The following is a 15291-nucleotide window of genomic DNA, read 5'->3' as shown; positions in this document are numbered from 1 at the left end:
AGAAATATGATTTGCTCAGTTTCCAAGAATTATTAATGAATGTGTTCTTGACTGCAAAGTTCACCAACGGTCACAAAAAAAAGAATTAGCACTCCGTACATGCACCGTAAATGTAATTAATAAAATTAAACCTGAATATGAGTGTGTTTGTGTGTGTCCATTCTATATGCTATGCTTGGCTATCTAACTAAGGCACACGTACGACCGCTGACACCGTGCACTGACCGTAAAGTAATTCAAATTTTCACCCCAGAGAACAAACCACCACCACCACCGCTCCGGAGCTTCGAACCGAACCACTAGCCCCCGGTCACCGGACAGTGAATGAACTTTCCGTTTCCCCAAGGGGTGCAAAGCTTCCGAAGAGAGAGAGAGAGAGAGAGAGAGAGAGAGAGAGAGAGAGAGAGAGAGAGAGTGAGATGTGAACCGAAGACCACAAAGCAAAATTCTATCCTTTTCGCCAATGCTCTCCGCAACCCACGCAACAACGAAGCCAACGTACTAATAATAATTAATATTTATTTGTTTCATTCTTTCCGTTTCTTCTGACGCCCGTTAGATCGCAGCATAAGAGGACCGCCGCATTGCCCGCTCATCGTATCGGTGCTGGGTGTTGGATGCAGTCGCGTTTCCGGCGCCCCCTGGCTGGAAAAACGAACCACTGTAAGCGCGTACGGGTGGAAAAGCATCTCGTTTCATCTGCGCTCCTTCGGGCGCAAATGGTCAAATGCGTGTGTGTGTGTGCGCGCACATGGTTCGATGCGGTTCGGTATACGCGAGAATGAACAGCAGTGTACCGCCAAGCGTAAGCGTCTACCGACAACAACAGTCCAGAGGTCCGAACCCAAACACCAAACCCGTGGCGTGTTAAACTGTAGGGGGTTTTGGAGGGGGGAAAAATTGCTCCCGTGTGTGTGTGTCGGGGGGTTAGGAGAATTTATTACAAGCAGCGTAAAGCTGATTTAGGTTTTCTTCTTGTACTTCCCTTTCTTTAATCTTCTTCTTTGTGTTTTAGAGTGTGTAGCGGGCATTGAAAATCGGTAGCATTACAATTAGCTAGTTTAGCAAACGAAAGGTGTCGATGAGTAGCGAGCCCCACCTGCCTGAGCATATGCAGCTCGTTGGCAGCTTAATAGTGAATAGTTGGGTAGTGGTTTTGAAGTGAGATTTCGTGTGTGTTAGAGAGTGAGTGAAAATTTATCCGCGCGAAGATTGTACCGTGCGCGTGTGAGAGTGCGTGAAGTGAAGTGAGCAAAAGGCGTCTTGCGATCCGTACGAAGATGAAGCATTTGGTGCCGATCGTTCCGCACATTCGACCGATGGTGGCATCGTAATGGTCGCTAGTGAAGTGCGAAATAGTGCAATTGTGGCGTTCCGATCCGGTCGTAGCATTAGCAGTAGTGAGTGGCACCAAGTAACCTACCTCTCCCCTCTCTGTCTCGCTCCGTCTTCCCTCCTCGTTTCCTGCAACACGCCTAATCAAAAGCCCCCACCCCCGACCCCATCTTGCTGTCACCGTGCTGTCCCGCGTAGCTGGTCTGGGGTTATCCGATGTGCATTCAATTAAAATTTAAATGAGCATTTGGTGATGTCATTACGTTCGGATGATAATGAACAGGATTATATTCGGGGTGTTTCTCATCCTCACGTGCCGGCCCCCATCAGCGCTACGGGCCCCACCACCACCGGACTGGCAACATCCGGGGCCTGGCACGGGTGGCATCGTAGCGGTCCAGGCGACTCCACTTGCACAAGGTTAGTATGATAAAAATCTTTTCCAGCACCGGAGGGCACTTGGTGCCTTGGTGTCCGGCGCTTAAATTCCGGTGTGAAATGGCACACCAAATTGATTCATTTTATTGCAACGCGTGTCCGTGTTCGAGGTCGCTTCCCTCGCATCCGGCTCCGAATTCGGGAGCGTACCAAACAAATTTCATTAAAAGCAATAGTGTAGCAATAGCGGTGTGAAGAAGGAATAGGATCGAATGCATCAATTAGGGCAGACAGGCTTTTATGACACATTATCGTACAATTGGGTTTTTTATTTAGAGGCTGGTGAACCCCTTTCAAATGAAAGTTCACATGGAAAGTTTAAAAGTTTACCGTTAAATGATTGATTGGAAACAGTAACATTTGCTGTACTTTAAGATATTTCGTTAAAAAATTGATTAGCTTTTTAGGCACTATAATGATACAGTTATAACAGATAAATCAAATTGAACATGATTATAGCTGTTGTACAAAATAAAGTTCTGCATTATTTCATTTTATTTAAGAGAGTTCTAACTTAATGCCGTTTTGTAGGTTTACGAGAATTTCTTACACTGTCTCCGGGCGTTATTCCCCTATTTGATAAATTTACTGGCACAAACATCAACTACTGGGAGCTAGCGGCTCTACTTCGTCAGAGCTAGGCAATGCTTAATTTAACGTAGTTATTTCGGAATCTTTTTTAGTCGTAGCATTACTAAATTATTCCGGGAATGATAGGAAAAGGTTCTCCAGCAGAGAGTTTACCAAATAATTTTGTTTGGTTACTGATGTGGTCGATATACTTCACAAACGATATCAGCTGATCCATCATCTGTGGAGTCCGTCAGTGGATTTCCATCATCTGAAATATGAAAATATGGATATAATGAAACAATTTGTTCCTGTTTTTCAAAATAGTTTTCTTACTCTTTGATAAAAGTTTAACAGCCAGTCAAGCCAGCAGACAATAAAGCACTGGCATCCTGTTGAATATCTGTTACACTATGATAGGCCCTACAACATTACCAGAATAAATCACCAAATAGAATTCTTTGTCTTGCTCTAGGAGTGAGAAGAAGTTTTTCTTGGCTTAACAACCCACTAACTACACGCGGGCCATCTGATGGCTTACTAGACTTGCCGATACCACTTAGATGGGTCCTCAACTACGGGGAGACGGTACGGATGGGATTTGAATCCCGGTCTTGCCGTTTGAAGACTGGCGCCGATGCTGCCTCCACCGGACCAGACCAGAAGGAAGAGAAGAAGCTGTAAAACTCGAAGCAGTTGTAATTGGTCATCAGAAGCAGTCGCTTTGTTTTCAACTTCTTCAAATGAATTTCGAATTTATGTTCGGAATTCGAGCTCAGGTCCTGTCGTGTGAAGACCGGCGCTGTTATCGTCTCTATCACGTGGTGTAAAGATGAACTTACCGACGCTTTTGTGCCGTTTCAGTTTTTAATAGCTTGACAGAATTTGGTGCACAAGTCTTGCAGTACAACACGCATTTATACCAAAGCTTTTCTCTTCTAGTCAAATGATTTTGCTACAATAATATTGTAAAAGATTAAAGGATTTTAATTAAAGTATTTAAAGAAATAAAAGTAATGTTTTTTATGCATTTTTTTGTTGAACGGAAAAAAAATTGTGAAAATAAATCATTTGTTTGAAATTCTTTTTAATTCCTTTTTTTAATGTTACGTTTAAATGATTTTAAGCAACACGATCAGGCCGTTTCTCTCGAAATAAAAAAAATCAAATGACTTTTGAAAATCAATATTAAATCACTCGCCAATCCTTTCAGTCATAAAGTTAAAGGAAAACAAAGAATCATATGTACGGTGCATTAAAATATAAATCATATCTTCTGCTGGCTTGATGAGTGTGTAGCCAATAAGCCATTAGCTTTGATGCGACTAATGGAAGTGCTTATATGCGTTTGTATGCGAAAGCCCTGCATTATCTCGTCCTATCATGAAACATGATGAAAGTAACAGCTCTAGTGCTCTATTGCATGCAACAATTTAACTATTCGTAAGCACTGCTCTATTTTAAGTGCCTATAGAACAATTCTGCCCTCAGGCGCGCAGTATAGCTGTTCAATGTATTTTCACATAATGCACGATGCACAGCATGCTGCACAAAACTCATAAAAGCCGGCACACTCGAGAGCAAATATGCGATGCATACAGCATGTTACTGCTGCAGGGATTAGACATTTAATTTGCACAGTGTGCCGTGTGCTGCAATCAATAATCTGCCGGAAGTGTGGTCCTGATCATGCATCCGGTTGTAGATGGAAAGCCGACCTCTATCTATCGGCATACGTGTGTTTGCTGCAGCTGATTTGCTGCAAACCATCGGTTCGCTGTTTGCTTTGCATAAATGTTTGTTGAAGAAACTGTGCGCAATTAATCGATAACTTTAAACTTTACATTGAACTGTCAAGTATGTCGTTAGTTCTTTTCCTTCTACTGACAGACAAAAAAGCGATTTCTTTCCACCCGGTGCGTCAATATTGATCTTTGGAAAATAAAATACCTAATAAATCAGACTAAGACAGCTATCTCCAATCCGCAGATTGGATGTGTCTGTGTTTTTTTTTGGGGGAGAAAAAAGCACTTTCACACCCGGATACTTTCAAAAATTCCATTACAAAGTCGATTGCACTCGATGGAGAGTTATCCCTAAAGCTTCACAACCCAGCACATAGGTTTGTTCATTTTGCGTTCCCTTTTTTTTTTGTGCAGCAGAAGTGTGGCATAAAACGACGAGAAAAGAAGAAGTGAACGAGGAGAGTGAAAATTGTAAACAAAAACACTGTTGGCGCCATGTGCAGCATGTTTCAAGTGCATATCTGTTTGGCAAAAGTACACACTTCTGGTTGGCCGGATGTTGTTGGTGGTGGATCGCTTATGAAAACGCATTGTACACACACTCACGCATCGGTCTCTCGATTGCCAACTCGGTAACCATTTGCCCAAACACATCGGTTTGAGCATCCTGGTTAGTATTTCAATTGGTGGATGAATCCCCTGTGGCGTAGCTTTCCAATGGTCCGGAAGAAATGGATGCCATATTGAACTCACCCATTTGCAGGCCCAATCCAATCGACCCAAGAGTCCCAATTGTGCTTCCTAACATTGCTGTACGAATTGGTAGTATATTGCAATAAATTAATTAATTTATTTTTTTATGCCATCATACAGCGAACCCGCTCGACCTCGGGAGGTCGCGGGGGATCAAGTGCATGATGCATGGCCGAACTTGATTGAATTAAGCTCAGGAAAGCCAGTGACCTGATTTTAATATCAACCGCACACAAGAATCGTTCGAAACCCTGGGGTGGGGGAGGAGGTGTTTCTCCCGTTTGTCCTTTTTGGTGTGCTGCGCTTGAAGCAAACTGATTGATTTTAATGATTGATTTTTTTTTTGCTGAAGCCATCCTTTGAGTATTTGCGCTTGTTGCATGTGCATATATTTTGGCGTGCATTCGCTACTACGCTGCACACTTGGCTGTACTATGGCTGAAGGCTTTTGTTGAGGCTTTTAAAGTTGAAATCGCTTTTATTGCATTATAGGGACGGTCTGTGCAGCTCGCAGCATGCACCAACCGAAGAGTACCGTGGGCCAGACTAATTGAAAGATGATACTCGTACGTGGTGAATTCGATGCTTTAGTCAACGCGATGACACATTAACGGACGTGCTGGGTCGCGCCAGTGTTTAGTGTTTATGCTTCGGCAGTGAACCGTGGGAGGTTAATGAGATATGGGAAATAATTATCTTTCACGAGAAACCGTCCCAAGAGTGTTGAATGGTTCGTGCCGCTTGGCGCCTTCTGTGAGACGACGCATTGATTAGGTGTTTGTTGCTATGTCTGATGCGGAAAGCGTGTGCATTTGTGTCCATTGTTTCGCGCCGAATGGTTGACTTACTAATTTGAAATTGCAGCTTTCAAGGTGTTTGAAGACATCCGCTTTCATCAATTTGATTATACGTATGTAAATTTGCTTATCTTATTTTGCACCTCCTAAAAAAACACATTAAAACACTGTCAAGCCCATTTTCCATTTTTCGATCGTGTAGTTTTAAACAACGCACAAGGTAGCACCGGAAAGCATACCGCATGCGCTCATAATTTAATATGCGTTAAGTTTAGTATTAGCGTATTTTGATATTTTTACTTTTCCTATTGTTGAAATGCAATTACTAAGCCTGATAAATAATTCAGCCCCGTTTTCACGGCAGCTGCGTTTTGAGCCAGCTGCTATTAGTGCTGCATCGGCGGCATTGCAGTTGTTTGCAGCCCGGTTTGGGCGCGGGGAGTCTTGATGTTTGTTACACCTAATCCCATCAGTTTGCGTGACCGATATTCAATTTGTTCGCTTGCACTGACGCAACCGGGTTCGCATTCTATCCCCGGGGAAGGACTTTGCGGCAGAACAATGTTCTGTAAAATGAGTTAATTGAAACGGAACACAGGCCGGCAGGGCAGTGGGGGAGTGGGCGTTTTGCAAATAGCTGCCATATTGACGGACAAGCAGCCTGGATCGTATAGTGGGGCACGTATCGAACTGTTTGGCGAGCTGAGGTTTGAAGACTGTGTATTATGAAAATTTGTACAGTGCTGCGAATGGTGCAGCATAAGTATCCTCGTTGCGATGGGTACGCCGACAAACGAGCCATCGGACAGGATGGCGTTACCAGCGGGTTAATCAGTAAAAGGTCAGTTGGACAAAAACCACACTGAATGCTGTTTTCCCTGCAGAGTTTACAGCGTGCCGTCAGCAAACGAACATCGCCCTTGGTTTTGCTGTATTAAATACAATTAGCCCTAAAATTCTGAATTGGACATTCCAAATTGCGCATCAAATCAACTGGAATATTGAAATGTATTTTCTATTTCTATTCAGGGAATTTTGTTTTATGTTTTTGGAGGATGTGTGTTCCAAAAACTTCCACTGTTTGAATTGTGCATGCTTTAAAGTCTTCAAAACTATAGTTTTTTTATCTTGCGATATTTAGAATGATTTTTACTTACTTCTGAGGACAAGTCTACGCGACCCGTGCTTAACCCTGTGCAGACCAAGTGGAAGAAGAATTGCTTCGCCTGCTTGGACTGTTCAAGGTCTAGCACCGTCATCTGCTAAACAAATTACCATCAGTCTCAATGGTGAACGCCATCAACGCCATCATGTCAGCTTCCTATGAACGGCCTTAAAAATCTTTACGGGCCTGGTGTTCCGGTAATATCCATCTGACAATGTATTGCCAGATGAACTAGTAATGGTTGAGCCACTAATGGACACTGCTCGAGATGTAAAGGACAATCTACAAGAAGCGCTAACTTTTGGCACACTGTGTCGACTTGTGATGGGTTCTCGGGACCGTCGGAGCTGTCAGAATCATCGGATCATGGATGATTTTTATCCAGAATCGTTTAAAAGCATCTCGAGACATGATGCACTGATCCCAAACATTTCCGACAAGACCGATGGTTCAGGATTGAACCTATCTGCCGGAACTGGTTTTAATTTTTTGTGGAATAGTCGGGAACCAACTTGTTCTGCAGACTTGTCCCCCTTGCTACAGATTTCGTTGGCAGCTACCAAGCGGGATTTGTTGGAGTCAAATCCACCACCGACGAAATCTTCACTCTTTGCCAGATCCACCAGAAGTGCCGAGAGCGCCAGATCCCTAAAATGCATTATGTTCCATAACCCAGAAATGAGTTATGGAACATAATGCAGCGGCACAACTATCCTGGATAGCTGATCCGGCTGCTAAAGACCACCATCAATGTGCAGTGCAAAGTGAGAGTATCGAACATGCTGTCGGAATCGTTCGAATCCCACAGGGGTTTGAGGCAAGGGGACGGACTCTCCTGTCTACTGTTCAATATAGCATTGTAAGGTGTCATACGAAGCGCGAGGCTGACTGAAACGTGAAGCAACATGAATTGGATTGATTGGATACCTGCATGCCGGAGGCTCTGATCGTGATAGAGCCCGAGTGGGAAGCAGCGTGTTAGTCGACGGCGACAACCTCGAGGTAGTAGAGGAGTCGCACACTGATTCGCCCGGTGGTCCTATATGGCCACGAGTTTTGGACCATCCGAGCGTAGGATGCAAACGCTCTTGGCGTGTTTGAGCGTCGCATCCTCCGGACCATCTTTGGCGGTGTGTTCGAGCATGGAGTGTGGAGAAGAAGGATGAACCACAGAACTTGCTGAGCTATACGGAGAACCGGACATCCTGGCGGTAGCAAAGACCGGCAGGATACGATGGCTGGGGCATGTTATGAGGATGTCGGACTCATGCTCCGCCAAGAAGGTATTCGTCAGCGACCCCCAGTTCGGCACGAGACGTCGGAGAGCACTGTCGGAGATCGGGTGCCTGCATGGATGGGAAGCTGCAGCCAGAGATCGAGTTTCCTGGAGATCTATTGTTGACCGGGCCATGTCACGACGACGTGCTCTTTAAAAGAGCAGGCCCCAACATGAGTAAGTTAGAATGAGTGAGTCGAGAACCAGGACCAATTCCCATCTCAGAACCGTTCCTCCGTTGTGAGGACTGGCTAGCCCAATTGCCAACTCAGACCTGTTCGATGGCTTCGAGGATGTAGTTAAGCCAAGATGAAAACGATGATGAAGAAGAAGAGTTGGAAGAACTACATTTGCCACTAGAGAACACATCGTTCTATTTTCGAATCCGCCCGCAAAATATCGTTAAAACTCTAACCCAACTTTATCGAAACATTTTTTGATGGTTTAGCAGCCAAAATAATACCCTTTCATCCAAATTTATTGACATTCATATGGGGGTTCGATGTTTTTTTAGCTTTAAAACTGTACTAATCTGCCGAAAATCGGTACAGTAACTGTAGCGAAATGTCATGTTAGTATTTTAAATTCCAGGATATCTTGTTAGAGGATTATCAATTAGTTTGCAGAAACCTAATGATTCACAGAATAATTTTTGAAATGATCCGTATCGCTATTATTCGAAACAGTTTCCTGAGTGATTACTGCTGTTACATTGAGGAATTGCATTCTATTTGGCGTTCTAATCGTCGATCAATTTGGTTAATTATTCTAGTAATTGGAGCTTCAAATGCCTTTAGTTCGGTTTCCCTATGGTGCATGAAGTTGCTAGAATTCGCACCCGCATCCCATGTTTTTCTACTGCTTCCCTTTTGCGAGTCCCTAATTGTTCGCACAGAATTCACTTCCAACTGAACGGGTGTAAGTGTGTACTGGCGCATTTTAATACTGACCGTTTGTTTACTGGTCGCCAGCTGCTAAGAGTGGGCTAACAAGCTAAACACTTTTTGCCATTTTGCTAAAAACACAATAAAACGCTGCAGGCAACAACAAAAAAAAGAAGAAGAACGCGACACTACTCACTGTCGAACCAATTGACTGGGCGTTGATTTGTTCGATTCATTGTTTCGATTTGCTCAACACGGTCATCCATTTTAAAGGAGTGCCCTCCATGCGTGCAGCACACCCTCCCGGCACTACCATTCCGGTAGTGAACCGCTGCAATAGTTTCGCATGGTTTTTTTGTTTGCTGCTGCTGCTGTTGCGTCCATACAGTGTGTCTCGCTATTGCAAATAGTTAGTTGCGTTACGCTGTAATGGAGTTGTACACCCGGTGTTTTGTTGCTGGTGCTTTGTTTTTGCCATCCTTTTTGCAATCAATGGACACAACCGCTGCACTGTTAGACTCGCGCACGTTGTGTGTGTGTTGCTTTGTGTGTTTGCAATTTGCCACCGATTTGTTTAGCGAGGTGCGATTCGCGAAGGTAATTGTGTTAGCACCGTTTGGCGTGTAGTTTGCTAGCTCCTGCTGCCGTGCACAACAATTCATGTGAACAGTGTGCCCGAACCGCTGGGCGGTAGGTGAAACGAATTATCCAGAGCGTTGGCACTCCTGGGACATTGAGGTAGGTGAAGGGTGGTAACAATATATCCCAGCACGAGTTCTTTCTCGTTGGATATTGCTTCCATTGCCACAGAATGCTGCGAATAACCTACATTTTTAAGTTCAAAGTCGAATTGATAAGCGAGCGGAGCAAATAGAGTAAGAGTTGTGTTTTGTTTTGAAAAAATCGTTATTTGCCACGGGATTTTTTTTTTATTTACAAGAAATATAAAATCATACAAATTGCTACAGGCGGAAAGTTTCCGAAATTGATAATTAACGGAATTTATTAACCGAAAACACTATGCCCGTTACAAATTAAACTCATTTTTCATGAGTAGCTAATGGCTCAATTTACACGATGTACTACATCGCACCTTCACGGTTAGTCTCGCGTTGCATTTTTTTTTTCCAAAATGCCAGGGAACCTCCGGAAGGGGGACCTTCCATCCGCAGTGAGGGGATGATCTCCTGTTGAGCGGAAAATTGAACAGCAATATGCTATAAGCAATCATGCGTTGTATAGCTTAAAAAACAGTTAAAAACATAACAACAACAAAAAAACACTATTCACACCCGCTCGTGCCGGGCTCAATGTTATAGAAAAGCAAAATAAAATGGTAAAGCACACAAACGGCAGCGGTGAACAAAGCCTTGACGGTGCGGAAAAAGGCAGTTAAACAATAAAACATTGACGGGTTTTGTTTTTTTGTTGTTGTTCTATGCTCTCTTTTTCACCCACTTTATGCAGTGAATTGTGTGCAACATGCGGCCCCCGCTTTATGCCATTCAATTTTCAACTCACTCTGAGTCACACTTTCGGGAGGGGAGAGCACACACACACACACGCTAGTAGCGGTAATGGATGGCGCACGAGCAGGAAGCGGACCGCTCGAGTAGTAATGCCTGGACAAAACAGTCCGAATCCTTTCGCTTCTGTGAAATTTGCTAAATGTTAGCCAGGGGATGGCGGTGAAGTTGTGTAGGGACAACTGGAACGACCACTATAGAATAAAAAAATAGAATGTATGCAAAAAAAAGCTGGCACGCTCGCGACATCCACGCGGGAATGAGCAACGAGCGAAAAAAAAAAACGAGACTAAATAAAACTGTATGCTAAGAGCACATAATCACGGTAGGTTTATTTTTCGCAATTTATTAGCATTCCACTACGGGGCGCTGTGGTGCGCGGATTCGGGTGGTCCGGGTGACCGGCAACAGCTGCTCACACATCATTTGCTTCCCCCCAATCCTTATGCCGGCCTTGTTGGTGGGGAAAATGTACCGTGAAAACGGGTCCGATCATCAGAAAAGCGTAAGAAATCGTGATTGTTTTCCATTTCGTCGCTGTGTGCTGCAAGTCGGAAGTTTCGGAATGTTTGGCTCCCTTCAAACGAACCATTTGCGGGATTGCAACAGCGTGTCGGGGTGGGTAAACCGAGGTGCCGGGTGCGCTTTCAACGTTAATGACTCGTTAAAATGAAGATGAGAACACAGTCGACTGGGCAGGGCAGGGATTAGAATTTTGCACAAAACTTCACACCCAGAGCGCGAAGATAATCGTGTACGAATCTAAGTTTTTACGCCGGTGCCGGTGGCAGTCTTTTGGAAAATTTTTATCACCATTGTCGTTGCACAGTGCCGCCACTCTGCCCTGAACTTGGGTAGGGTGTGTGTGGTTGAGGGGATTTCAAGTTTGCGAATTCAAGCGGAAATAGTTGCTAAACTTTGTCCTACAGTTGCAGCAAACTGTTTCGCTACTAATTTCACGTTGAGGTCTAAGAAACATTTAAGGGCACGGCGAGTGCTGTACAGGGTTCAGACTAGAGTTGAGAATAATTGCTCTTTTCAAAGAACTAACACACTCATAATCCTTCCCTTCTTGGGATTTAATTCTTTTAGTAACTCTTGCGGGAGTCGTTATAATCAAACTCGCGCTGAAGGAGTTGATTGTCGGCAGAGAAATTTCCCTCCGTCGGCATAGTCCAGCTCTCGTATACGTAGAGGTCTATCCTAGAGGACTACCTCTACTACGTAGAGGGTATCAAGGTGCGGTATATCGTACATTCCGTGTGTTGTTGGAGTCTTCTGGATTGCAGACGTTTGTGGAGTTCGTAGTAGGCACATTTCCCTTAACAATGTGCCTTCGGATTTCGCTGCTTACGTTGTTGTCCGAAGTTACGATCGTACCAAGGTAGCAGAACTCCTCTACCACCTTGAGATCGTCGCCGTCAACTCGGATACTCTGCTTCCGAGTCGGGCTCTATCACGGTCAGATCTTCCGGGAAGCAAGCATGTTGATGTTATCCGCAAAGCCAAGACGTTGAAGAGATCGGGTGAAAATCGTGCCCCGGATATCGAAACCCGCGCTTCGTATGACACTCTCCAGAGCGATGTTGAACAACAAACAGGAATTTCATTAGAAATCATTCATCAGAAAGATTTTAATCCCTTACCCTCCCTGTCCAGTACGCACAACACTAGCTCAGACATTGGGTGCCGTGCAGTGTGTTGTAGCGAGCAGAGAAAAGTTTGATCAGGTCGAGAATCCAAACTGTTTTAAAAAAAAAGCTCCTGCGTACTTTCTAAAACCTTCTGCATTTCGAACGGAACGTATCGCCGGAGATTTGCCGTCCTGATGTTAGAGGCTATCGCTGCACACTTCAAGCCAACCCACGATCGATCGCGGGATATCATCAAAATCGCTTGGTTGGCACGGTGCCAACGAGAAATGGGCGATCAATTTTTAATAAACTCTCGGTCTCGGCAGGGCTTCACCATTTTTCGGGGCAGAATGCGAATCGCTGTGTTCCGACATTATTAGGCGTGCAGAGTGAGAGCAGTTGTTTTGTAATTAAAATTCTGCCACCCTTCTCCCTTCCCTCTCTTCCCCCCTGACCCCCCGCGGAAGCTGCCTCATTCAAATAAACTTTGTCCTTCGCCGCCAGGAAGTGACGAGAGATAGAAGGAGAGAAAAAAGCGTTGTGCTTGGTGGTTGTATATTTCCGCGTACCAACTCAAACATCCAGGGCACATCCAAAGGGTCCTGGGCACGATAGGCAGGGGGCTCGTTGATGGAAGAGTTTAAATATTCGAAGCCGTAGTTGAATGGAAATTGAATTCAATTCCAACCGGCACCAACACACCACGTTTCTTCTGCAGGTGTGCTCATCATTTTGGGCAGAGGTGAATCGTAGTTTCGTGTACTACCTCGAGTTCGTGCCCGGAATTGGCGCATTTTCTTGGGCTCTTCGCCGATGTTCATTGCCGTTTGGATTGGAAGCTTTCAAAGGAAAGCTTTGCATCGGGAACTTCGCGCGGCATGCCGGGGAAGGTGTGCGTGGGTACGATTACGATCAATAGACCGAGGCCATCGCGACCGAGGATGATGCTCTTCGGGTGCGAGGCCACCGTTTCTACAGCATTCCGCAGCGCCGTACCGAATGGTTCCCGCTGATGGGAAGTTATAGTTTCCTATCGGAAGTTCCGGCTCTGCGTTATTGCCAACCGTTGTGAATATCTGTACGTGTTTGCGTGTGTGTGTGTCGTTTGGGTAAAAAGACACAGAACCTTTGGGAGCAAAGGAGTGACAGAGATAAGCGACGAGCGTTTGGAACCGTTGCGGGTTGGGTTGCTGTTGTGAGTAAACTTTACGATAAATTAAGAAATAATAGCTACAGGATAATTGATTCGGTCCAAAGTTGTGCTACAGGTTCGACGTTAGTATCTCGTTTGCATGAATGGAACATTAGCGTGAGGTGGATGGATAGGATAGGCCAAGGATGGGAGGGCGTCGGTATGAAGCTGGTGAGAGTAGATAGATATAAATTGGTCAACGTTTTCATTATAACTCCCCGAGGGCGGACACAAAACAGCAGCATTGATCGATGTAGTCAAATATTATGCTACGCCGAAAGAGAAACTACTTCCGGGCGCAGAATTAACTGTACCGAGGCATCGTTCCGGGTGGATTGCTGTGCCTGTATCCGTCTACGCTCAATGAATGTTCGATTTTTATTGCATAACACACTGGGCACTATATATTGTTCTGGTACCGTTGGAAACGGCCGGAAAGGCAGAATAGCAATTCGGTGTTTAGCGGTTCGTTTATTTGCTTTTGCCTCTATTGCGTTGTGTGGTGTGCTAGTCTTGGAGCTGTTATTTAAAATTCATTGTAGAGTGAAATTGTTGAAAACAATAAAATAATTGAATGAACGCATGGAACGTTTTTTAGTTCCTTAAATTGATCACTAAATTTTTGTACAGCTTTTGCTTCTCAAACCAGTGTGTTTATTGCACTGAGTAAAATAAGAATTGCATTATGTTTTTTGACAATATCTTTCGAGTTTGGTTACTATTTTTTTATTAATAGAAGAGTTTTAAAATATTTTTAAAAATGTTCTTCAATTTTTGAGACAAAAATTCCATTTTTTCGATTTATTTCGAAAAAGTCACAAAAAAGATTGCAAAAGAGCAACCTACTATGGAGACGGAGAGAGTTGCAGTTCCCGTTGAAAATGTAGTTTTTTACTAAAAGTTAGCAACATTACATACAGTGACGGACAACAAAATACAAGCATCAGAAACTGAGTATAGCAGCTTTGCTTTGTACAAAAATTACTCAATGATTGTATTATAATAAAAAATTTGATATATGTTGAAAAATGGTCAATCGAAAAAAATATAACTTTTCTTTTGACATAATTAAAAATAATTTAATCAAATTCTGTCGGCAATTTTTGAGTTGAAAAATGCAAAGAAGAGATGTTCAAAACTTTATTTTTTTTTGTTTTAAAATTATTTATTATTTATTTATATTAGGATAACGGCTCTGCGACGTATTCTCGAATATTAAAATTAATGAATAGTCTTATGTTTTTTAGCCATATTTTTACCAGAAGCGAAAAAAAAGACTAATAATCGATTTTTATTCGTGGAAAATTGGCTTCACAATCTAATTTTTGCCTTATGTTTTGGTACAATACAGGTGGTATAATTTTATTGTCCGTCACAACTGTCTAAACTAATCATGATGTATGCCTTTTTTCGATCAACGATCGTGAAATTGATGAACACATCTTCCAATCACGTAGCAAAGATGTGCAATTTTTTTCATAAAAATCGATAATTGCGACTAACAGTTATAACTAGGTTTGGAAGCTTCATTACGGTGTTGCTTAGTGTATGTTATAGGAGAAAAAATGAACTAACTAACTTAAGTTCCATTACCTTTGAATCCTACAAGTACCTTCTAATACTGTTTTGTCTTGGTTTAAGTCCTATGCAACGGTTTTCGTCATTTCTATGTTAATATCTAAAAGCGAATATGTTTTTTAGCGGATATGAAGATTTATAATTCTTTGAGATCGGAAGGAACCTTACTACACTACTAATGAAGATTTTCAAACCCCATTTCAATAGCATTTTTTGTTGTAGCTTTAACTTGTTTACGGCCTTTTAAGCGGAACGTCTCCTTTCATACCTTTCCAAACGATCAGTTTCATGAGACATAATCACTCAAGCAAGCTTTATCGCTTGCCAACGATCTGCCCATCTTTTCCATACCGGTTGACAATTGCCCAATGCCATGTAAACGTGTTACGCAACACGAT

At 43.3% G+C, this 15291-nt stretch overlaps 2 protein-coding genes across 2 annotated transcripts in view; both read left to right on the top strand.

Moving 5' to 3' along the window:
• Positions 1-15291, top strand: part of LOC126558780 (transcription initiation factor TFIID subunit 9) — a 406967-nt gene that overhangs the window by 267183 nt on the left and 124493 nt on the right. The gene's annotated exons all lie outside the window — the stretch shown is intronic.
• The window catches only part of LOC126556645 (uncharacterized), a 142382-nt gene continuing 128639 nt past the window's right edge, over positions 1549-15291 (top strand). The window contains exon 1 of the mRNA XM_050212033.1: positions 1549-1755. Within this exon, the coding sequence (XP_050067990.1) occupies positions 1605-1755 (151 nt within the window). The 5' untranslated portion in view covers positions 1549-1604. The remainder of the gene's footprint in view (positions 1756-15291) is intronic.

Source organism: Anopheles maculipalpis, chromosome 2RL, assembly GCF_943734695.1.
Source record: "Anopheles maculipalpis chromosome 2RL, idAnoMacuDA_375_x, whole genome shotgun sequence".
NCBI classification, from domain to species: domain Eukaryota; kingdom Metazoa; phylum Arthropoda; class Insecta; order Diptera; family Culicidae; genus Anopheles; species Anopheles maculipalpis.
Note: the sequence above shows the minus strand (reverse complement) of the source record. Positions and strands in the feature narration are given on the sequence as shown.